The sequence below is a fragment of the Vigna unguiculata genome, chromosome 3, assembly GCF_037176805.1.
Source record: "Vigna unguiculata cultivar grain cowpea cultivar isolate G323 ecotype 2 chromosome 3, ASM3717680v1, whole genome shotgun sequence".
Taxonomy (NCBI): Eukaryota; Viridiplantae; Streptophyta; class Magnoliopsida; order Fabales; family Fabaceae; genus Vigna; species Vigna unguiculata.
In genome coordinates, this window is record NC_140794.1 from 60,936,822 (window position 1) to 60,959,654 (window position 22,833).

General features: G+C 31.6%; 4 protein-coding genes and 1 non-coding gene across 6 annotated transcripts; 4 read left to right on the forward strand and 1 right to left on the reverse strand.

Annotated features, from left to right (window-relative positions):
- The first annotated feature begins 879 nt into the window (after positions 1–879).
- On the forward strand, positions 880–4,444 carry LOC114178806 (beta-glucuronosyltransferase GlcAT14B-like). The gene is made up of 4 exons (XM_085671513.1): positions 880–1,613; positions 2,287–2,362; positions 2,501–2,616; positions 3,474–4,444. The coding sequence occupies exons 1-4, from the start codon at positions 1,061–1,063 to the stop codon at positions 3,986–3,988; spliced, it is 1,260 nt and encodes a 419-aa protein (XP_085527639.1). The 5' UTR covers positions 880–1,060; the 3' UTR covers positions 3,989–4,444.
- Positions 4,445–9,949: 5,505 nt separating this feature from the next.
- On the forward strand, positions 9,950–12,827 carry LOC114177368 (FkbM family methyltransferase). Its single transcript, XM_028062677.2, has 2 exons — positions 9,950–10,694; positions 12,136–12,827. The coding sequence occupies exons 1-2, from the start codon at positions 10,089–10,091 to the stop codon at positions 12,502–12,504; spliced, it is 975 nt and encodes a 324-aa protein (XP_027918478.1). The 5' UTR covers positions 9,950–10,088; the 3' UTR covers positions 12,505–12,827.
- A 57-nt stretch (positions 12,828–12,884) lies between these two features.
- LOC114177369 (uncharacterized) lies at positions 12,885–16,107 on the reverse strand. 2 transcript variants are annotated; one of them, XM_028062680.2, is made up of 9 exons: positions 15,857–16,107; positions 15,559–15,686; positions 15,349–15,430; positions 14,769–14,851; positions 14,540–14,578; positions 13,766–13,836; positions 13,575–13,689; positions 13,359–13,448; positions 12,885–13,208 (listed from the first exon to the last, which is right to left on the reverse strand). In XM_028062680.2, the coding sequence occupies exons 1-8, from the start codon at positions 15,924–15,926 to the stop codon at positions 13,374–13,376; spliced, it is 663 nt and encodes a 220-aa protein (XP_027918481.1). In that variant the 5' UTR covers positions 15,927–16,107; the 3' UTR covers positions 12,885–13,208; positions 13,359–13,373. The 2 variants fall into 2 exon arrangements, with proteins under 2 accessions (XP_027918481.1, XP_027918479.1); XM_028062678.2 differs by having other exon boundaries at positions 13,346–13,448.
- On the forward strand, positions 16,017–18,021 carry LOC114177370 (protein BUNDLE SHEATH DEFECTIVE 2, chloroplastic-like). Its single transcript, XM_028062681.2, has 5 exons — positions 16,017–16,206; positions 16,294–16,391; positions 16,665–16,731; positions 17,414–17,510; positions 17,761–18,021. The coding sequence occupies exons 1-5, from the start codon at positions 16,149–16,151 to the stop codon at positions 17,837–17,839; spliced, it is 399 nt and encodes a 132-aa protein (XP_027918482.1). The 5' UTR covers positions 16,017–16,148; the 3' UTR covers positions 17,840–18,021.
- A 686-nt stretch (positions 18,022–18,707) lies between these two features.
- Positions 18,708–18,789, forward strand: TRNAS-GCU (transfer RNA serine (anticodon GCU)). The gene has a single exon. It is a non-coding gene; the product is annotated as a tRNA-Ser (tRNA).
- The last annotated feature ends 4,044 nt before the right edge of the window (positions 18,790–22,833 follow it).

The window sequence follows — 22,833 nt, forward strand, 5'->3', positions numbered from 1 at the left end:
AATTTATATATAGTAAGAAATTATATGGACCCTTGCAATGACTATTTTAAAAACTATATTTAAATGATTTATACTACAAGCTTTTACATCTTACTAAAATGGAAAAATAAGCTGGTATAATTCAATTGGTTTAACACTTCTATTTTATTTGAATTAAAAGATAAAAAAATAAATAAATCCAATAAAACATTTCAGACGATCCAGGCCAAGAAAAAACAGAAACATATTCTTGTTTTTTTCTTTTCATTTTTGTTCACGAAGAGGTTTCCTTCCCTGATATTTTAAACAAACAATAAAACTATTTTCATCGATCAAAACTATCAAAGGTTTTCTTTTTTTTATTTGGGTGAGTAAAGGAGTTATAATAATGATTGTTTAGTTGTAGTTTTACATTAGATTTTTTTTAATTAAATTAAAGGAACTATTTTTTTGAAGGGAAAGAAAGAGGATGGGAGATTTTTTTTTTTAAATAAGTCCATTTTAAAAGAATTATACAAATACACTTATTTGTATTGTTTCTAAATTAAATATTTTTGTTGTGTATATCGTGAATTCCGATTATTTGGAGGCCATTTCCCTGTGCGAAACTAGCTCTTATTTTCTTTTTATTTCATTTTTCTAACAAAAGTAGACAAAAATTCAGTTTAGAATTGGCTGTGTGGAGATATAAAGATTTGGTTTTTCTATTTTTTTAAATGATATAAAGAGGGGGAAATAAAATTTTATCATCGTTTTGGGTGTGTGAATAACAGAAAGAACAAAATGAAGGAACCGTGGGAGGAAGAAGGAAGAAGAAAGGAAAGCGACCCATAATTTATTTGACTCTTGTATTATGCCGAGTACAAAAGTACCCTAACTCATAACGATAACTAATATTTTATATTAGACTATTGCTATTAATGATAAACGAAGGTATTAGTATTACTCGCCCTATTTATCTCTTTCTCTTTCTTTCTTCTATTGTCCTTGCAACAGAAACAAGGAAGAAACCCCAGCAAGGAGGATTTGCAACAGAGGTTGGCACTTGGGACATTTGTACCTGCAAAAACGTTGTTTATCAATGGAGACCAACAAACAGCAGAGGAAGAAATGGTTCCTGCCACTTGTATTGTCTCTACTGTTGTTAACCTTACTCATACTCTTTTCCATCTTCGTCTCCTCCGATTCTTCCTCTCTGCTCTACCTATATCGTACACGTGCCAGAGTGGAAGAGCCTCGTTTCGTGGAGTCAAAGCTGAGGGTGTCTTCCACGTCATCCAGTGAATCCGTTCCCAGGATCGCGTACCTGATCTCGGGGTCAGTGGGTGATGGCGAGACTCTGAAGAGGACCCTCAAGGCCCTTTACCATCCCAGGAATCAGTACGCTGTGCACTTGGACCTCGAGGCTTCCACGCAAGAAAGATTGGAGCTTGCCAACTTCGTCAAGAACGAACCTCTCTTTACCAAATTGGGCAATGTTAGAATGGTTGTTAAGGCGAACTTGGTCACCTACAGGGGACCTACTATGGTCACTAATACCCTTCACGCTGCGGCCATTTTGTTCAGGGAAGGTGGACTCTGGGATTGGTTCATCAATCTAAGCGCTTCTGATTACCCCTTGGTAACCCAAGATGGTACGCTACCCTCTCCTTAACTTTTTTTTCTTTTTCTATCTTCCACGACCAAAACTAGGTACTGTTTTTTGTTAGATTCGGTGGAGATTTTTTTGATTCCTTATCTTTCAAACGGGGCCGGACATTTATTTCTGTCTTGGCTGTTTCCCAGGTTTAGATTTTGTGTTCATGGATTTAAATGCTGGTTTGTTTGGAATGCATTTCTGATATGTGATGTGAGAACCGAACTTGTTATCTTGCTGCTAATTTTAAGATAAGTTTAGAGACTTGCTGAATTTTAAGTTGGTCTGATCTGGCCCCAATCCGTGTCCAAAGTGTTCTATTTGTTGGTTTGCTCATCGATGAGTTGTTTGTTTTGTCAGCTGAGAGGCTTGTTCCTCTCTCTCTTCTTGTGGCCCGGGGTGGTGGGGGAGGAAGAATGCCGGGTTTCAGATAAGAGTAAAATTGCTTATAACTCCGTTTCTGCTTATGTTTTTTTGAGAAAAACCACTGCCAATGTTATTGGATGCACAGCAAGAATTCATATAAGATAAATTCCCATTATGAATTTTATGATGGTTTGTTAGTTAAATGCTTAAATCTGTTCATCTGTTGAAACGTACTAAAGAATGTGAACTGTGAATTATGTTACCCTGTTTTCACGATCACTCACTTCATCTATTTTGCTCAACAGATCTGCTGCATACGCTATCATCAACTCCTAGACACCTTAACTTTATTGAGCACACCAGTGACATTGGCTGGAAAGAGTAAGTTGCTAATCCTTTCATCCTTTGTTATATTGAGTGATTTTCTTTATTTCCTTCAAAAGTAACGTGCAATTTTGGGAAATATTAAAGATACCTATTCTTTTCAAGTAAGACTTTGCTGTTTCCTTTTTTCAATAGAGATCAGAGGGCCAAGCCTGTTATAATTGATCCAGCACTTTATAGTGTCAATAAATCTGATTTATTTTGGGTGACAGAGAAAAGAAGTGTTCCCACAGCATATAAGCTGTTTACAGGTATTGTATCTGATGACTTATCTTACTTAAATCTTTATTTTGTTATTTTTCTCATTCCGCGTTTATTAGTTTGCTTTTTCACATTTGTAGAATGTTTCAGTACTATGAGACATGCTGCCGTAGAATAAATTGATGATTTTACGGAAACCAAAATAGGAAACAATTGAAAATGAAAGTCAAACAGTGATGATGGAAATAGAGAGAGGGGGAGGTAGAGCCTTTGGTTTTGAGTATGATTACCCGGAACTACTGTGACACCTTTTCACCTTTCTCCATTCTTCCACTTTTCTCTTATTGGCCACAGTTTTCGCACCCCTCTTGAACTCAAATATCTCATAGATGTACTACTTATTGCCATTGGTATTCCTAATATAGATGTGGCAATTATCATGAGCTGTGTGTCTCTTACCTGTAAATTTTTTTCACTCATACGAGAGGTCTAATTGCATGCGCTTATTCTGGTGTCCTTTCCCCTATTTTATGTTGACAATTGCTAACATGTACCGTAAGGACATTGATAAATGGAAGAACAGAAGTAAGTAACTGTTCATTTTATTGAAAATACAAAAATATTTAATACTTACTTTTAAAGTAGTGAACAGCATTTACTGAAGTGTATTAAATGCACCTTAACCAATGTCATTAGGTCCTTTGTTAGCTAGCATGACCTTTTAAGTTTGTTTCAAAATGAAGCCATTTGCAGTTAAACATCCCCACAATATCACCTAGTTTACTTATGACATACCACACTTTATCATCTCAAGTTTTTAAAATAGTTTTCCATAAGTTGAAAGACCTAGTAGTAGTATCCAACTCTATGCTTTCTGAGTTTTGTCATGCTACTTGATTTTGCTCAGGTTCTGCTTGGATGATGCTCTCTCGCCAATTTGTTGAATACCTGTTATGGGGATGGGATAACTTGCCTAGAGTAGTGTTGATGTATTATGCCAACTTTCTATCCTCTCCTGAAGGGTATTTTCACACAGTCATCTGCAATGCTGATGAGTTCCGGAACACTACTGTAAATCATGACCTCCACTTCATATCATGGGATAACCCTCCAAAACAACATCCACACTTCCTTACAATTAATAACTACGAGGAAATGGTGGAGAGCAACGCTCCATTTGCTCGGAAATTTGGAAGGAATGAGCAACTCTTGGATAAGATTGATACTGAACTCCTGGGACGAAATGAACATGGTTATGTGCCTGGCAAGTGGTTTGACCGGACAAATTCAAACACCACCAAACCATATTCTGCCATAAAAAATATCACTGAACTTAAGCCTGGCCCTGGAGCAGAAAGGCTCAAACGTCTTATCAACGGTTTATTGTCATCAGAAGATTTTCACACGAAGCAATGTTCTTGACTCCCAGTTTTAAACACCTTGCTATGCTCATTGCTGTTTTTCCATCCCTCAGCGGCAACAGGCAAACCATTATGATGTCCAGTTGACTCCCGAGGATGTTCTGAGACAAACACGAAATATGAGAAGATAGATCAGAAAACGGAAGGGACCATTTCTTCAATAGCACGTCTTACCTTCAATTTCTATTTTCACACAAATTCTAACGTGACCACACATTTGTAGGTAATACGTATCCATTGATTTGATTCACATGATTTATTGAATTTCATGGATGGCAATGACGAGTCATCATCTATGCAATTGTTGTGCTCTGCAGAATGTCTTTATAGTAAATAAGAGATTCATTTATGTAGCATGGGCAGAATGCTTGCCACTGTTAGGTTGGTAGTGGCACAAACCCGTGAAAAGTACTATCCTAACGAATCTTTTTACAAGAACACGCTCAAGTAGCTGCCACTTGCTCTGTTTTTTTTCCTTCTCTCTCCCTTCTCTTGAGTTATTACCTCATGAATTGATGAACTATTAGATCCATTAGTTTCCTCTAAATTCACCTTGTTGATAAAAATAGTTCCTTGTACACTTTTTTTGTGTCTGTGATGGGAGGGAATGGATCCCCTGCATGGAACTCAACCAGTTCAAAAATACTAAGAAAGGCAAAGACTACATTTTTTTGTTGGGAATCAAACATTTTCTTTGCACGAACTTGTATTAATTAAAATTAGACTCTTCTTTGTAACAGTTGGGAAAGGAAATAAAATAATCTTGACCTGACAATAGATCGAAAGAGTAACGCACAAAAAGAGTACATAATAAGCCTTAGAACAGTTTTCTTATTTTTCCGTTATAGGTAAACATGATGAGAAAGGTATTATTGTGAAATCGAAAAATAAAAATTATTCTAAACCAGTATATGACTGTCATGAAAATTAAGTTTTAAGACTTCATACAAACTATTCAAATCTCCATTGGGCTGAATATATTAAATTCCAAGTTTTAGTTAGCATCAAAATATTATTTACTATCATTGTTAACAATTTTTTAGCAAAGTAATAAAGTACCAACATAGATAATTACATTTGAAGTTAAATATCGCTAAGAATAACTTTTATATGCTTTAAACTTAGAGTAAGTTTTTCTTCTACTTAAATTTATAAATATTTGTTTGGTATAATTACTCGTATAGTATCCAGTTTGGGGCTAGTGTGTCAAATAGGTACCCGGTTTTAAAAAAGTGTCAATTACATCCCAATTTTTGAAAATTGTTTCAATTAGGTCCTTTCAGACAGAGTTGACTAACGCCGTTAGTCAACGTGCCACATGTCAATATGTGGTTTTTTTTAATTTTTTTTTTTATTTTTTTTTAATTTTTTTTAAATTAAAAATGCCACGTGTCAAGTCCCTGTGTGTGACACGAGACATTGTTAGTGCCACGTGGCATTGTAATGCCACGTGTCCGTGTCACTATCAGATGTCATTGTGTTGATTTCGATTTAGTCCCCATATGTCTTTTTGTTTCAATTTAGTACCTAAGTATGTGTATCTGATTCAATTTTGTCCAATTTTTTTTTAATAATTAAAATATTTTTGTAATCCATTTTTTATAAAATTAAAAATAATTAAATATAAATATTTTTACAAAATCAAGTACTAATATAATGTTTCTCTCCATTTCAGATCAAATTTATTATTTGTATAAATGTTATACTAATATTTTTTATTAAAAATGACTTTTTAACATATTACTTTATTAATTACTTTTTTATTAAGTACTCATGTTTTGTTAATTTTTATTTTTTTTTCAAAAAGAACAATATTGTCTCTTACTAATTTTAAATCAAAATTTCTATTGGTATGAATGTTATACTATTTTTTTTTATTAAAAATGATTAATAAAATGACTTTTACCACTAAATTTTAATATAAATATCAAATACTTAATTTTTGTAAAACTTTTATACTTAATTACTTTTAATTTTATAAAAAATATTAGGTCAAAATTGAATCAAATACACATAAGTAGGTACTAAATTGAAACGAAAAAACATAAATGGGGACCAAATCGAAATCAACACAATGACATCTGATAGTGATACTGACACGTGGCATTGCAATGCCACGTGACACTGACAATGCCATGTGTCACACACAGGAACTTGACACGTGACATTTCTAATTTTTTTTTAAAAATTAAAAAGTTAAAAAAAATTAACTTTTTTTTTTAAATAAAAAAAAACCACAGATTGACACGTGGCACGTTGACTAACGACGTTAGTCAACTCTGTCTGAAAGGGACCTAATTGAAGCAATCTTCAAAAGTTGGGATGCAATTGACACTTTTTTAAAACTGGGTACCTATTTGACACACTAACCCCAAACTGGGTACTATACGAGTAATTAAACCTATTTGTTTTAATTGGTATGTGCCAAACACCCTTTTAAAAAATCCTAATAAGAATAGAAAAATGTTGATCAATGCGGGCTTTTTTTATTTCAAGGTCTGTTTGACTACAAAATTGTAAAATAGGGTTTGTTGATTTTTTTTTTTCATAATTGGGTCAAGTTGTTACGGGGGAGGACCACATTAAGGGTGAAGTTGTCCTCCACCCGACCAGTTTCGTCTTTTTTTTTTAAAGCAATGTTGTCGTTGGAGACGACGACTTATGTTTCAATTGAAAAAATGAAGTTGTTATCTGACATGACGAATTCACTTTTAACTTTTTTTTTTAATTTTCAGTTTTCATTATTTTTTTTTCTTTCAAATTTTTCACTTTTCGTTATTATTATTTTTTTTTCAAATATTTCATATTTCATTATTTTTCCTATTTTTTTTTCAAATTTATTAGTTTTCATTATTTTTCCTTTTATTATGTCATTTTTATTATGTAATTTTTATTATGTTATTTTAATTACAATATATTTTATAAAATTAATTTATTGTACCAATAAAAAATAATTACCAAAAAAATAAATATAATCTCTACGTTAACAAAATTTTGTAATATATATATATATATATATATATATATATATATATATATATATATATATATATATATATATATATATATATATATATATATATTGGTCGTGTATTAGCAAACGATATATACAGAAGTTCACGATGCATTGTCATTAGAAATCAAGATATTAAAATTGGACTTTTCAATCGATTGAAAACCTTTCAAACACAACCAATATCTATACAAACTCCTTTTACCTGTAGGAATACATCTTGGATCTGTCGATTGTGTTATGGTCAAAGTCCTACTCAAGGTCACCTGGTGGAATTAGGAGAAGTTGTAGGTATTATTGCGGGCCAATCCATTGGAGAACCAGGCACTCAATTAACATTAAGAACTTTTCATACTGGCAGAGTATTCACAGGGTATATATATATACTGCAAGGTAAAAAAAACTGAGAAGTGAAAATTTTTAAAAATAAAATAAAATTGTACCGTTATAAAAAAAATAAAACTGAAGTCGTTATACAAGATGATGACTTCATTGTGAGATCTACAAAAACCGGAGTCGACCTTGACAATATTACTTTTTGAAAAAGAAAAATAAGAAACCAGCTGGGGGAAGACGACTTCACCTTTACTGTCGTCGTCCCCCATGACGACTTAACCCAATTTTGCAAAAAAAAATTCAAGGGACCCTATTTTACACATTTATGATCAAATTGACCCAAAAATACAAAATAGCCACCAATGCCAAAGGACATCGTTTAAGAAGTAATTATTGAACATTAAATTTTTGTAGAAGTTCATAATTAAGCATAATATTAAATTAATTATGACCTTAATAATTATTAGTACAGTTTTACTTTATTGAGAGGACAAAAATATTCATAAATAGTATACAAATATAATATGGGTCTTGATAATCAGTGTCCTAAGGACATAATAATTAATATGTATTGAATTCTATAAAAAAAATACATAGGTAAATGTGATATTAAATTAAATCTGACATAATTACTATTAATGCAATCTTATTATATTTAAAAGATAAAAATGTCCATAAGTGTTGTACAGTACATGTGTGTTTTATATTTTATTTAATGTTCACCAATAAAAGTTAAAAAATAATTAAATCATAAAATAATTCTGTTTTAATGTTGCTAAAACTTAAATATAATTAAACATAAGAAACTTTAAATTAACATAACAATTAAAAAAATTAGTATTAAACATCTAAAAAATCTATAAAAAAAACTAAAATATCAAATTTTGAGACTTTATCGAATTTCGTTTCTTTAACCTCCCGGTAATCTTTTCCAACATTCTTGTTAACTTAACAAATTCTCTTGTATTAAAAAATAAATAATATTTAAATATTTGAAATTATTAATTATAAATACGGTAGATACATTAGAAATTCAAAAGTTATTATTTTGTATAAGTATACTTATTGTCTAACAATTTAAAAATATATTATTGTTTTTATAAAATTTGTTATATACATTTATACTATCTTAACTAATGTACTTAATTATTTCAATTTTCAATATAAAATTGATAAAATCAATATATATTAATTATCCTTAATCAGTGTCCTTAGGGATAATGGTCAAGAAATAATTAATGCGCATTGATTGTATCATTTTTTAAGTTCACTAATTAAAAGAATATAAATGTATGTAATAAATTTTATAAAGACAAAAAATATCAATTCTATGATATCAATAAGCATTTTAATTGTTTAATTTTTTGTTTACTTTTTAGATATTTTAACACTGTTTTTTATTGGTTTGTATGTTAATTTAAATTTTTTATGTTTAATTATATTTTAATTTTAGCAACTATAAAATATAGTTATTTTATTATTTAATTGTTTTTAACTTTTATTTGTGAGCATTAAGTAAATATTAAACAACACTTATATGTATTTTTGTACTTTAAATAAAATAAAATTGGATTAATGATCATTAAATCAAAATTTTTTTAATATTACAATTAACTATGAAATTTTGCTAGAATCAATGAATGTTAATTATTCTTAACCAATGCTATTAAGGTTGGTTAGGAGACTAATAATATAATTGATAATTTATTTGATGCATAAAAAAGTTAAAAAATAATTAAACAATAAAATAATTGTATTTAAATGTTAATTAAAAACTAATATATAATTAAACTTAAAAAAGATTAATTAACAATAGAAAATAAAATGTTAATTAATTTTAATGTTCTTTATTCAAAATTAAACAATATTTTATTTTATGTTAATTTAAGTTTCTTTTTATGTTTAATTGTATTTTAATTTTCAGTAACATTAAAATATAATTATTTTATTATTAAAAATCAAACAATATTTTATTTTATGTTAATTTAAGTTTTTTTATATTTAATTGTATTTTAATTTTAATAATATTAAAATATATTTATTTTATTATTTAATTATTTTTAACTTTTTTTATTGTGTAACAAATAATTTTTCAATTGCAGTTGCTTAATATTTATAAATAATTTTTTTTTAAAATAAAATAAAATTATATTAATAATTATTAAAATTAAAATTCATTTAATATCACTTAAAAAGTTTATAAAATTTAATGTTCATTGATTATACTCAAAATAATGATCTTAGAAGATCTGTTTAAGGGAAGTAACTTACTTTAACTCACTTTGTGTTCGTATTTTTATTGTCAAGCACTTAATCTAATATAGTTTTATTTTATTTTAAGAAGTATTAATTTCAACAACACTCAAAATAATTTTTTTGTAAAATACGGGAATTAAAAATAATAATTTCAAATACGAGGGAAAAAAACAGAACTCCCTAAAGTTTTTAGGAGTGAAAAACATAAAATGATTTTTATATTACTATTTTGGGACATTTGTGTTCTTTTGTTTTTGCAAAATATGTGTACATGAAAAGGATTTAAAAAAAAGAAACAGAGAAAATGAATGTTTTCAAATTTAATGATAAAAAGAAAACAAAAACGACAGACAAAGCTTAGTGTTGTTATGTTGAATGAAAAACACTTGGGAGGAGTCCTGGCACTGCAAGCAAGATCTAATCTGAAATAGAGAAAACCTTTCTCTTTCCATCGAAAGAAGAGACCAAGCTCTGATAGCGCAGACACTCCTGTTTCATGGCAAATGCATGGAAAAGAGATAAGCCCACCAGATTCCTCTCCTCCAAGTTCCTCTTTTTACTCTTCCCTTCCACTCTCCTCCTTCTCTTCTTCGCATTCCTCACCCCGCGTTTCTCAACCACCTCCACCTCTACCCTCATCGCCACCACCACCTTCCTCTCCTTAAAAGCAGTCTCCCCCTTCGACTGCTCCGCCTCTCCTCAGGCTCACCCCGTCGTCGCCAACACCGTCGAGGGCGTGCGCTACCCCTTCCTCTTCTCCCTCTCCGATTTCGGAACCCTCCCCGACAAGCCTCACAAGAACATCGTAAGGATGCTCAAAGGGAAGCCCTTTCGCAAACCCGACATCTCCGTCACCATCCAGGACCTGCTCGAGAAGGCCAAGAGCGAGGGCAAGGATGGGTTGGTCGTCGACGTCGGTGCCAACGTGGGTATGGCCACCTTCGCCGCCTCTGCCATGGGGTTTCAGGTTGTGGCGTTTGAGCCTGTGTTCGAGAATTTGCAGAAGATCTGTGAAGGGATTTACTTCAACCGAGTTTCGGATTTGGTCACTGTGTTCGAGGCCGCTGCGTCGGATCATGTTGGTAACATTACCGTTTACAAGGTCATATTTCTTGCCTTATTTATTTTTTAATTTAATTTTGATGTGCTCAAAATTTTGAGCTTGAATTGAATTTTGGTTTCCTATAACTTATGTTGGGTTTATAAGGAAAACTGTGATAAAGGGTTCTAGAAGCTGGCTTGTGTTAGTTGGGTACTAGTTTAGTTAGCTGGGAAAGAATCATTTGAAGTGCAGAGAGAAGAAACGTAGAGGAAATTGCTCTTGATGGAAATAGATAAATTAATAAAGAACTATTTTTATTAGTAATAAATAAATTTCTGAAAATGGTTTTGAGAATTCACTTCTTCTGAAGTTCTAGTTTGGTTTTCCATTTATGCTTTGTTCTCTAAAGGGAAGATCTGAATGAGCACAAAATTTCTGTTAGGACGTTAGACTTTCATGAGAAACTTGGATTTTAATCCTTAGTTGCAACAATGACCACGGTATGACATATGACCTGAAACCAGTTGAACCCTTACATTGGATATATTAGCTTCAATCACAATTCAACGAGGAATAGAAGAAAAAGGAAAACGAACGAAAAGTGGAATTCAGTGGGGAATGTGAGAACAATGCCGCGCTTCTTTTATTTGTCACGGTGAGTTAGGAAATTTAAAGACAAGAATAAAAAAGTAGCCTAAAAAGATTATAGATTTTCTCTCAAAAGCACAAAGTTTAATAATTCACCAACGAGTCAAAACTTCTTACACAATTCAACAAATGACTACTTATATTATAAGACTATTAGACTTGTCTAACTAATTAGACCCACTGGTTCTACAAACTATGCGAGAAGCCTACTAACAAATAATGCCCGATTAGAGGTGTTAATCATACAAACTTGAAAACAATTCCCAAATGGTTCAACAAAGATTCAATACAATAGTATATATTTACTTATATTTAACATCAAATTTAGTGTCGAATCTCTTTCTTAGCTCTATTATTACCATATTTAAATACAATTAATAAAGACGTTCTCGGAGTTTCTTCTAGTTTAAGAATAGGAAACAATTAGTGGTGATACTTCAGTTGTAGTCTCTTTAGTTTATGATGCAATAGGTTAGATTACATGATGAGGTTATATATAAATCAGTCAAAGCATATTTTGTAAGCTTTTCTTGAAGTACCTAACATGGTGTGTAAGGCATGCCCATGGTGCTGTTTGTATGGAACTTTTATCCTGAATATTTTGCACTCTTGTAAATAGATAAGGTGAGGGTGTGGTCATATTCTCTAAATCATGCGCTGCATGAGGTTAACCATTCTTCAGTATGTAGTCCTTACATTGTTATCTGACAAATCTGCTGTTAGCTTCATTAGGACAAGTCCTCATTGTTTCGGACATGAAAACTAGAAGGACAAGAAAATGAAATTAATTTATTTTACATCTCAACTTCTGCTTGTCTTCCAATGCTGATTATTCAATTTCTTTATTTTCCAGTTGCTTGGTAGGTTAGACAACAGTGCGATTTCTGCCACAGGTGCAAAGTTGGCATTTAAGTCCAATGAAGAGGTAGCTTTTCAAGTGAAGACTGTTCCTCTTGATGAAGTGATTCCGGAATCCAAGCCTGTTCTTCTGCTAAAGATAGATGTTCAGGGCTGGGAATATCACGTTCTAAAAGGAGCATCAAAATTGCTCTCAAGGAAAGGAAGCCAAGCCCCATATCTCATATACGAAGAAGATGAGCGCTTGTTACAGGCCAGTAATAGCACTGCAGAAATGATTCGAAGCTTCCTCCGTAGTGTGGGTTATCATGATTGTACCCAACATGGCACAGATGCACACTGCGTCAAGAAGGATCCATCGTAATATTGGTTTTCTGTTTTGCAGCCCCAAGATGGAAAACCAAGTTTTTGCCAGTTGTAATGTCAGCTAATTCATGAGTGTTGGATTCCAATGCTGAAAGAAACGAGTTATGACGGGTGGCTACTACATCGCTAACTGCAAGCTGCTTCGTGATCTCTATCAGTCCATGAAGTTTGAAATGCATGTGATTTTGGACATGCATTGCCTTAAATTATGATTCTTGGGTAGGCTTCGTGATTTTCTATACAGGCCTTTATTTGTAGGCATTCGTTTAATGTATTCTACAATTATATTATTGAAATCTATTTATAAAAATTACTTTCTCACGTTTGATATGTCGTAACCAATACGGAGCCATGAATTATACAGAGAACTACATCATCTGTGGAAGCCAACACAACTCAAATATTGGGTACTGTTAAATTATACATCTTCCAAAATGAAGTAAAATCACTGATCAATCTCGAAAGGAATAAGACGAACTATATTCATGCGAAACAAGACTTACAAATAATTGAATTGTATTATTTTTGTCGCTTAGGAAACTACATCTGAATTATTTGTTAAACCAAAGCTTTCCTGCTACTTGAAACAGAGAGAACAGTGTTTCCTCATCTCAGCACACTAACACAAACAAATAGCAATCTCAACATATAAAGTCTCTTTGCCGAGGCTCCCTTGATTTCAATGGTTTCCGAGACACCCCACTGTAAAACACGTGCATTTAACAAACCTTAGAGCCAATGTATTATATGGTATAATGATCAAATAAACATTTCCGTAGGCATTGATGCTATATGTTAATAAAATGAACAATTCTAAATGATTTTTAAGGTTTTTATACATGGGGCTCTAACCACTCAGCTCCGTCCTTAGGATTCCTTTGGCCCACTAGTTTTTGAAGGTCCAGCTCTTTCCACCATAACCTCATAAAGCTGCTTACCATTCTGCATAGAAAAATAAAATACCAAGAACAATAAAAGAAACGCCGAAGCTTAATGTCTGCAAATGAAATTTATTTTTTAGCCATCTCCTATATGTGTATTGGCTACACTTGTGTCCAAACTGCTTACAAAGATTATGGGAAAGAAATGGATTTGTCCTTCGGGCTTTGTTTGCGTCTCCTTGAAGTAAACCAAGATCGGGAAGTTCGGCCACCAGAATTCCCAATTAACAAATGTTGAGTACCTGCAGCATATCAAAGTAGTTTTTGTCCTACTGTTCTGAAATTCTGGTAAGCGTATACAAGAAATCAGGGACTTACTTCCAGCGGTTTTCTCCTCCAACAAAAACATTCTCACCTGATTCCTGGAGTTGTTCACCTATCCTTACCTCCTAAACCAGAAATTTTGTATACAACTAATATGAATAACTAAAAAGAGAGCATGAAAAACAGCCTGGAATGATAAATATAGAGAAGTACATGAAGTCATGCAGACAGATATAATATGCCGATGAAGTTACATATAAATAATCGTTACAATCGATCAAGCTGCAGAACTTTAGCACGTAGTTTGTTTAGTCATGCAGTTTACTCTTTTGCATCAAGTTGGTCTAATCCAATAATACACTCATGCAATGCTTGATGGAAAAGACGCATTGAATTGCTACTAAGACATAAATGTTTGAAGCAAAATTGTTCTCAGAAAAATCAAGAGGGTAATTCTCTATTTTTGGTTGCTAGGATTTACAATTACAAGCTCTACTTGCTTGTGGATATATAGAAAAAAAAACTGAGATGGATCCAGTTACATAATGGCATGACATTTTGTGCTCTTAGATTTGAAAACTGAATAGAAAAACTCAATTAAAAACTGCAATATGTATTCTGAATTTTAAATGTTCCTTAGCGGTAAGAATGTAAGTAGTGGACTTTTCTTATTAATTCAAACTAACGAATTTCAACACACTAATTAGCTGGAATAAGACAAAATAAAAAGGTTTTTAAGAAAGTAAATAATGATGTTTAAGTGCCAAGAGAGTAAATAATACTATGCACAGACCACACAGATTTTGGAGAACTAAGAAGGTAACAAACCAGGGCATCATCTTCAAAGACAAATCTCACTCTAGTAGTCTGAAGAAATAAGAGAAAAATGACAAGAGAATAGAAGTTAGTTTCTGAAAATGGAATGGTGCGTATAATGTAGCTTGTAGCATACAGAGTGAAAAGTCATCAGAAAGGAAATGTCATGGCCTTTCCGAAAAGAAGGCACTTGAGCCATGCTACACCTTTCTTTGTTACACCGTCTTTTACTAATAATCACCTGAAACAACAGAAGCAATCCAAGGAGACCAACAGGTACTGCAGGTACTAGATTATCTGTGTAAATCAACCCACCAGCAATACCTGATTGTACAATTTTAAGCCACATCAGATTTTAGTATGTTAGTGCGCACGTAAGAAAAGGAAAATAAGACTGAGTTATAGTGTTCAAAAGATGTTAAAAGTCTTAGTTAAACTCATTTGAAAAGACTTGAATTCACCAAGTTCCAAAGAACCCAAAACTAAGGCAACATAACGGTCAGTAAGGGTGCTTAATTTTCAATGAATGAAATTCAATCCTTTAACAGATTGTAACTAGCCCAATAAAATGGCCACCAACCAAACTATGTAGTTCTAGATAGATTATTCAGCAAACTCTACAAATTATATATGAAAGTATGCTGGACTATGGGATGTTCATTTGGGAAGAACAAGATGCACAATCCGCTCAAATATGTAGGATTATACCAAGTCATTATCCTCAGTTACAGATAAAATCTATACAGTAAGCATTATGCTTACATGAAAGTCTAAAACTATGTTGTAAGACACATACAAATAAAGAGAGAATCAGTAACCACCGAGTAGCACAATTGAAATCCTGTAATCTGGTTCAGGAATCACTGTCTCTCTTTTCTTCACGGACCTCACCTTCCTTCCAAGCTGTCAACAATGAAATGCCAAAGTTATAATTCATAGTAACTACACCAGGACTTCAGATAAATGCAAACCACGATTATAAGCACCGATAGATGAATTGACAGAGAAAACAGAAAGGGTGAAGTGGCAACCAGTGAATGAACAACAAGACGTTTTCCATGGCTTCCAGCTATTTGTCTCCCACAAAAACTTGAATTGCACGGAGCTTGGCCACGAAATGAAGATCTGAAAGCACTCATGTAGCCAATATTCTCCCTCTCTAAAATAACGAAAACAAAACATAATAGTAAAAACCAACATCAGAATCAAATTTTCCCACGAGTATTTTCTTGAAAATATCCACGCTTTATTGAAAAGGGAATGAAAATTTTGATAAAACTGACAAAGAACAAGGACGAATCTGAAGAAATTGCACGCAATTAAGCTTACTTTGGGAGGGAAGAAAGCGGTGTACGGACAGCAGAGTGCTCGCCATTTGTTTGTGTTTCAAAAAATCCATGTCTTAGTTTTATGCACACTAAGAAGGATTTTACCAAAATGCCCACCATTCATTGCAACACGTCCAAGGGCGATATAGTAATGAAAGCACGAAAATTACCCACAAATTCGAGGGCCTTATCTGCTCAAACTCCTATTAGTTGAGCTCACTCCTTCAGTTCACTTCAGAGTTCAGACCAAACTTGGCTACATCGTTTGATATTTTGAGACCCTGTGGTTGAGAATGGCGCACTCTCTTTGTTTTGCTCCTATTTGTTCCTTGATATCCCCAAACAAACCTGGTATTAATAACTCCCTCTGTTTAATTGTTCTTTCTTGGGATTTGCGGTGCTTATACAATTGAATGAGAATTTGTTTCACTTTAATAGGTACAATTATCGGTACTTCAGTTACCCGAAAGGCTTTTAGGGTGAAGGAAGCGTGTCAGAGTTCTAGAGCTCCAAGCTTTCAGTCTTTGAAGGTTAAGGTGAGAATTTTAGTTTAATTTTAGCATCCCATTTGCAAATAAGGTGCTTTGTATTCAGTTTTCTTTCTCCTTTTTCGTGTCATCATGCTAGCATGTGTGGTTGGTTCATTGGCCGACAAGTTTTGTCCAGTAACATTTGGAAAAAGTGTCTAAGAAATGGGATATGGATATGTAGCTTGCACATACGTTAAATATATCTGCTTTCTACTGTTGTGTTTAACGATTCATAATTGCTTATCCTTTGAATCTCTCTCTGATTTCTATTTAATGCAGGCTACAGAAGATGACACTAAAAAAACAAAAAGTAGGAGCATTGTTTGTTCTGATTGTGATGGAAATGGTAAGTGAAAACGCAGAATTTAATTTCTTTTTGTTAAGATTTTTGGCACCTTTTCTTATTCTTTGTTCAATGACGGTTCAAATGAATTAGAGCCTTTGTATGATATACAGCAATGGCTAGCTTTATACAAAATTCAGAACAGGACAACCTTAGACCTCGTTAACATTTGCATCTTTCAGTGCTTCTTGTTTTATTGAGAAATTTTACACTTCAAAATACACAGTTTCAGTTAGCTATTGGTGATGATGGTCTCTACTGTGCATTTACATTCAAAATTGGGAGTAAAAGAAATCATCTTTCAAAGAAATGGTGGAAATGGTGACTGATTCAAACAGATGAAACTGTCTATTTAGCACTTGGCTAAATCCTATCTTATCTAGTCTTCTCCTATTTCTGTGTATTCCTATATGCCTTGGGTAACATGCGAAGGTAGACTTTGAGTGGTCTTGGTTTGCATTTTGGCTTGATAGCTAGGTTAAGGCCAAGGCTGGAAGAAGAATACATTTGAAATCGGTCTTCATCAATAATTCTTGATGAAGAATCAGGATTTTTTTTCCATGCATATTTGAAGCTTGTTTCCAATTCTTGGAGAGCTAGCTGATATTTGAAGTATTTTCTCTCTTTCCATCATTAGAAATATCACTATCAAACTCACTCGGTTATGTTTTTGGTGAATCGGAAGGTGCAATATCGTGCACTCAATGCAAAGGTGCTGGCGTTAATTCTGTAGATCACTTCAACGGGCAATTTAAAGTCGGTGGATTGTGTTGGCTATGCAGGTAACTGAACCATGCTACTAGAACTTGTATATTGTTCAATTGATCTCTTTTGATTGCTTGACATGATGACATGCAATTACTTTCAGTAGTCATGATTTGTGTTGAATATAAGACTGTTAATATATGTAGTCCAAGTCTCAAATATATTTAAAGTTAAACCCTGCAAAATAGAGCATTTGTATAATAACCATTGCCAGTGCCAAAGGTTTAGCTTCAATCTAATTCTATACAACATATTTGTTCCTTGCAGAGGTAAAAAGGATATTTTGTGTGGATCTTGTAATGGAGCTGGTTTTATTGGTGGATTCATGAGCACATTTGATGATTAAATGTTTGGCTAGATTGAGTTAAAGATTCCTAATTGCTATACTGAGAGAAAAAAGGTTGTAGGAATCTGCGTGTTCCTTTGTTGGTCTTTTTGTAATGTGTATTCAATAATGTATTCTGCAGTTGTACCAATAAGATTTTGTCTTAATTCATTGTTGTTCCATGTTTGAGTTTTGTATGTCAATCATATAGTTATACCCATAATGTTAGTTTTGATTGAATTATGCAACATTGAAAAAATAAGATCAAACAGACTTAAAATCATGGTAGGCCAAGTAAAAAACAAAAGAGAAATAAGGAAACTGTCTTTTCCTTCCAATTTATGCCTTTTGTACTCTTTTAAAAAACAAATCTACAATTTGGTAGAAACAGATTATTTTTGAATAAAGTCATATCTAATGAACTTTAACGTGGAATCTCGTTACTATTACATATATCTGGCAATAGTAAAACTAACAATTTTATCTTCATATTTATATAAATGAAAAATAAATGGAAATTCGTATTTTGCTATCTAGTTCTTGAGTTTTAAAGAACATTGTTTTTGTTTAAAAAGAAAAAACTTGAAACATAAGCATGAAGTCACTCTTAATCGATAGCTACTGTCAATGCTTTTCGATATTACAGGTAACACTTCAGCATGAAGAGATAAAAGCATAACAAGAAATACAGAAAAACGAATCCATAAAATGTATGAATTAAAAATATATCGTTAGTGTTCGTATAAACGATTTGCCTTATTAAAGTCAATCTTAAAGACTAAAATTCCTTAATTCGAACCCTCTCACACAAACCACCTAATTATGCTGCAGTCTATAAGAAATTTTATAACATATTAATAAAACTAAAAACTGAGATTAAAACATCAAAGTCGCTTTGGCCGAGTGGTTAAGGCGTGTGCCTGCTAAGTACATGGGGTTTCCCCGCGAGAGTTCGAATCTCTCAGGCGACGTAAATTTGCTTTTATCATTCTTGAAGAAACTAACATCAAATTTTGCAGCACTATCTTTCTGAATCCATCTACGTTTATTGTAGGATCAGGATGCCCAAGTTGTATGTGCACCACACACATCAAATTTATTATTATTGTTGTTTTCAATTCAGATTTCTCAGTTGCATGTTCAATACTAAATGTCTGTTGTTATTATATATTGATTTAGTTTATTAATAGACATTTTTAATTGACCCATTAACCAAGTATTTACAGACCTAATTTTATGGGTTATATTGTCCACAATATTTTATAATTAATATTGTGATGGATATGTATCAGGAGTTTATTATATATATATATATATATATATATATATATATATATATAATGTGTTTATTGTTTCTAATGATATTAATAATATTGTGAGAATTTAGAGAACGGTATTTTATAATTGATAAAGTATTAATAAGTATTTTATTGTTTCTATTGAAGTTTAAATGAGAAGTTTATAAACACGTTTCATAGTTATAAATAGGGATGTTAAAAAAATTCGTACATGCGGGTATCTGCACATAAAATTCGCAACGTGTAGGAAACGGATATTAAAAATGGATACCCGCTATCCTGGGTACGGGTATTTTTGATACCCGCATGTTAACGGGACGGGTACGGGTATCATAGTATCTGTACCCGTGGATATCCGTATTCGCTAAACTTTAATTCAGAAAAATACCCTTATATATATATATATATATATATATATATATATATATATATATTAGTAAAAAATATTATGAGTCTTCATTCAATTATGTGGTCAGATTCTTACCCAACAACGAAATAAATTACTTCCAGATACTGTGAAGGCATTGATGTGTCTCCAAGACTGATTTTGGACCAACATGAAAGGTAATGAAATTAACACTTTTACTTAGATATTTTAGTTAAGTGATTGTTATAAATTTTTAATGAACTTCTTATGTTTTCAGGCTCTTCTAAATTAAAATTGGACAACATGAACCTTTATACAATGTTGCAAGAGGTGGACATTGATGAAGTTAGTAATTTTTTTAATATTTTATTAAAAAATAAACTACAAGATTTGTTTGTTTGTTTGTTTTTCACAGAGAAATGAGACTTGTTGATCCAAGCACTAATTATGGTTAAACATTTATTTTTTAAAATATTTTTGTAAATACCCGCGGGTACCCGTGGATACCCGCGGATATAAAAAAAGTAGACGGGTACCCGCATAACGGATACTCGACAGATATGGATACGGGTATGGAGCGAATATTTATCTAGCGGGTAGGGTATGGGAGAGCTACTACCCGTACCCTACCCGCCCTGTTGACATCCCTAGTTATAAACGTTTCATATCTCTAGAAATTTCATCTTTCTAAAAACTTTTCTCTAGAGTTTCCTCTTTCTCTCTAGATTTCTCACTTTTGTGTTCATATGTCTGAAAATCAGGACCGTTAGGGTGACTCCTGTGACGAGCTCTCTAATTATGTCTGATCAATTTCTCAAACTGAGTAAGTTAATTTTCTACCTTTTTTTCCTTGTCTAGTTTTAATTGTTGTGCATGTGGGAAATCTTTGCCCACATGTGTCATCTGAGTTTTCTTTGTGAATTTTCACTGATCAATGGTTATGATGATGTTTCACGATCATGATTATGTTGTTCCTAGATTGAGTTGTCAGCTTTGGTAGCTTTGAAGGGGGGTTTGGTACTCATTTGGGTTATCTGAGTTGTCTAAGAGTTAAGGAAAGCTAATTGCAATATTTACAAGCATGTTAGAATTATAAATTTTATAATTGTAATGTGATTGGTGGTTGTATTTGAGTTTTGGAATATGTTAGAAAGTGATTAAACAAATAATATTATTAATAATAAAAATATGAAATAGTATAATAATATAATAATAATTATTAAGCAATAAAAACACTCAGACATATATAAAAATCAATGAATATTAATCAAATATCAACAATTATAATATCAATAATAAATAAAAAATAAAAATAAACAAGGAAAGGAGTAGGAATATATTGGGTTGAGGCACGCATAGCGCTATCCTTAGAGAGAAAACGTTCCTGCTGCACAGGGCAAAACAAAATCACGTGCGCTTCTCTTCAAGATACAACAACCCGTTAGATTGATCGAGTGCAGCAAAATATCTTTGAACCTTATGAACACCAATGTCTTAAGATAATATCGAGAAGAAAAGAATAACACTTCTGAGTAAACTCTTGTGTTTGTGGTTGTTTTTGTTTTGTCTTTCCCCATACACCTAGGTTGTATTTATAAGTAGAAAATGGAGACACAATAGTCGATCGTAATAAAAATATATAGTCGTTAACTATAAATAACATTAACCCATCAAATTAAAATTCCATAAAAAATGTTAGTAACAGTAGCATTTTATTTTATTTTATTTAAATTATACTAAAATATTTCCAACAGAATGATGTGTTATGTGAAAAGTATGAAATTTAGGTTTTTAATCTGCTCATTTGAGAATGTTTGATGTTTTAGTATTGCATCTATGATTAATTGACATTGGTAACTGTGATGAATTTGAATTTTAATATTTGTGTGGCATTACTAGATTGGTGTTGAAATTAAATGTTTTCATTCTTTAGGATGCTCTTTTACTTTCAAGTGTGCAGATGTCAAGTTTCTTTATTTCAAAGTATGTGTTTTTGACCTATGTCAAGCCTTTTATTTATAGACTTCCATGGATTTTATTTTGTACTTGAATAGATTGTAATAGATAATCCTTGATATATCTTTTAATCTTTGAAGATTTCATACTTTGATATATTATTTAAATCTTATTATTGTGAATTGAATAACTAACTTTGTGGATATATGATATTGTTGATAATCTTTGACTCATTTAGTTGATAATCTCCCAAAATCTCTTATATATTTTCACATATTTACAAAATATAATCCACACATTTATCTCTTTCATTTTTATTGAATAAAACCTAAAATATCAAATAAAATAACAATAAAATATTAAAATAAAATAAAAATTATAATGCCAATTATCAATAATCAATTATTTCATATCTGAAAATATTTCTTTTGGGCTAATAATTGATTAACCTATATTTTCTAGGATAATAAATTATTCCATAGTCATATCTAAAAACTGAAAAATATTTATAATAATCCATTATCACGGTACGTTTGGTAAAATCAAAAATCTTCCGAGAGAGTTAAGTGCAAATTATTCTCTTAAGAATTTCTAAACTAACTTAAATATACTAAATACAAACAATAACTTACTATAAAAGGCTTTAAATAATAACAGAGAATTCTTCCATTATTTCCTTGAAGTTCCTAGCAAGTGTCACCATAAAAATCTTGCAACAAACATTATTGTTTTACCAACAAGAGTATGTGATTGATTCTTTGACGTGAAATAAAAGAATGACATGACAATTTGAAAACTTTCATTTAATGCTATCAATTCTTTGAATAGTAATCACTATATACAGATGCTAAATTAATTATGATAATATAATTATTACTTAGAATGTAAAAAAGTATGTCAAAATAAATATATGATATTAATATGTTTAAATATAATTTTAGTCCTTAAATATTAATGGAAAATTTAAATTTGATTATTTTTTAAAATTTTGATATAGTCTAATGTCCAAATTTAAAAAATATAATAGAGATAAATTTTGTAATCTAACTCTTTATACTAGTTAATAAATTTCAGCTTAAACTAAAATATTATTTAAAACGTAATAAAACTTAATACTAAGAAGATTGTATTTATTAGATTTCAAAGTTTAAACAACAAAATGAAATTCCAACTTCATTTATACGAGACTAAAAAGTATTTTACTTCTATTAATATTACTTGGAATATAGAGATTCTGTAAGAGTGTATGTTTTATTGTTTGATGTGAAATCAACAAAAATGATAAGAATTTGAAAACCTTCGTTTATTTTTGTGTGCCACTTTCCCGTGCCATGATTCTGCCGATAATTCCAAATTGAACCTATGAATTCTCTGATATAGTGATTATTGTTTAT

Bases quoted from the DNA above. Each gene is read 5' to 3' on its own strand.
- LOC114177368 (XM_028062677.2), top strand. From the start codon at position 10,089: ATGGCAAATGCATGGAAAAGAGATAAGCCCACCAGATTCCTCTCCTCC. The intron at 10,695-12,135 runs GTCATATTTCTT...TTTATTTTCCAG, and splicing joins GTAACATTACCGTTTACAAG to TTGCTTGGTAGGTTAGACAA.
- LOC114177369 (XM_028062680.2), bottom strand. From the start codon at position 15,926: ATGGATTTTTTGAAACACAAACAAATGGCGAGCACTCTGCTGTCCGTA. The intron at 15,687-15,856 runs GTAAGCTTAATT...TCGTTATTTTAG, and splicing joins CCGCTTTCTTCCCTCCCAAA to AGAGGGAGAATATTGGCTAC. The intron at 13,690-13,765 runs GTAAGTCCCTGA...GATATGCTGCAG, and splicing joins GGAGGAGAAAACCGCTGGAA to GTACTCAACATTTGTTAATT.
- LOC114178806 (XM_085671513.1), top strand. From the start codon at position 1,061: ATGGAGACCAACAAACAGCAGAGGAAGAAATGGTTCCTGCCACTTGTA. The intron at 2,363-2,500 runs GTAAGTTGCTAA...TTTTTTCAATAG, and splicing joins AGTGACATTGGCTGGAAAGA to AGATCAGAGGGCCAAGCCTG. The intron at 2,617-3,473 runs GTATTGTATCTG...GATTTTGCTCAG, and splicing joins AGCATATAAGCTGTTTACAG to GTTCTGCTTGGATGATGCTC.
- LOC114177370 (XM_028062681.2), top strand. From the start codon at position 16,149: ATGGCGCACTCTCTTTGTTTTGCTCCTATTTGTTCCTTGATATCCCCA. The intron at 16,392-16,664 runs GTGAGAATTTTA...TATTTAATGCAG, and splicing joins TTCAGTCTTTGAAGGTTAAG to GCTACAGAAGATGACACTAA. The intron at 16,732-17,413 runs GTAAGTGAAAAC...GTGAATCGGAAG, and splicing joins TTCTGATTGTGATGGAAATG to GTGCAATATCGTGCACTCAA.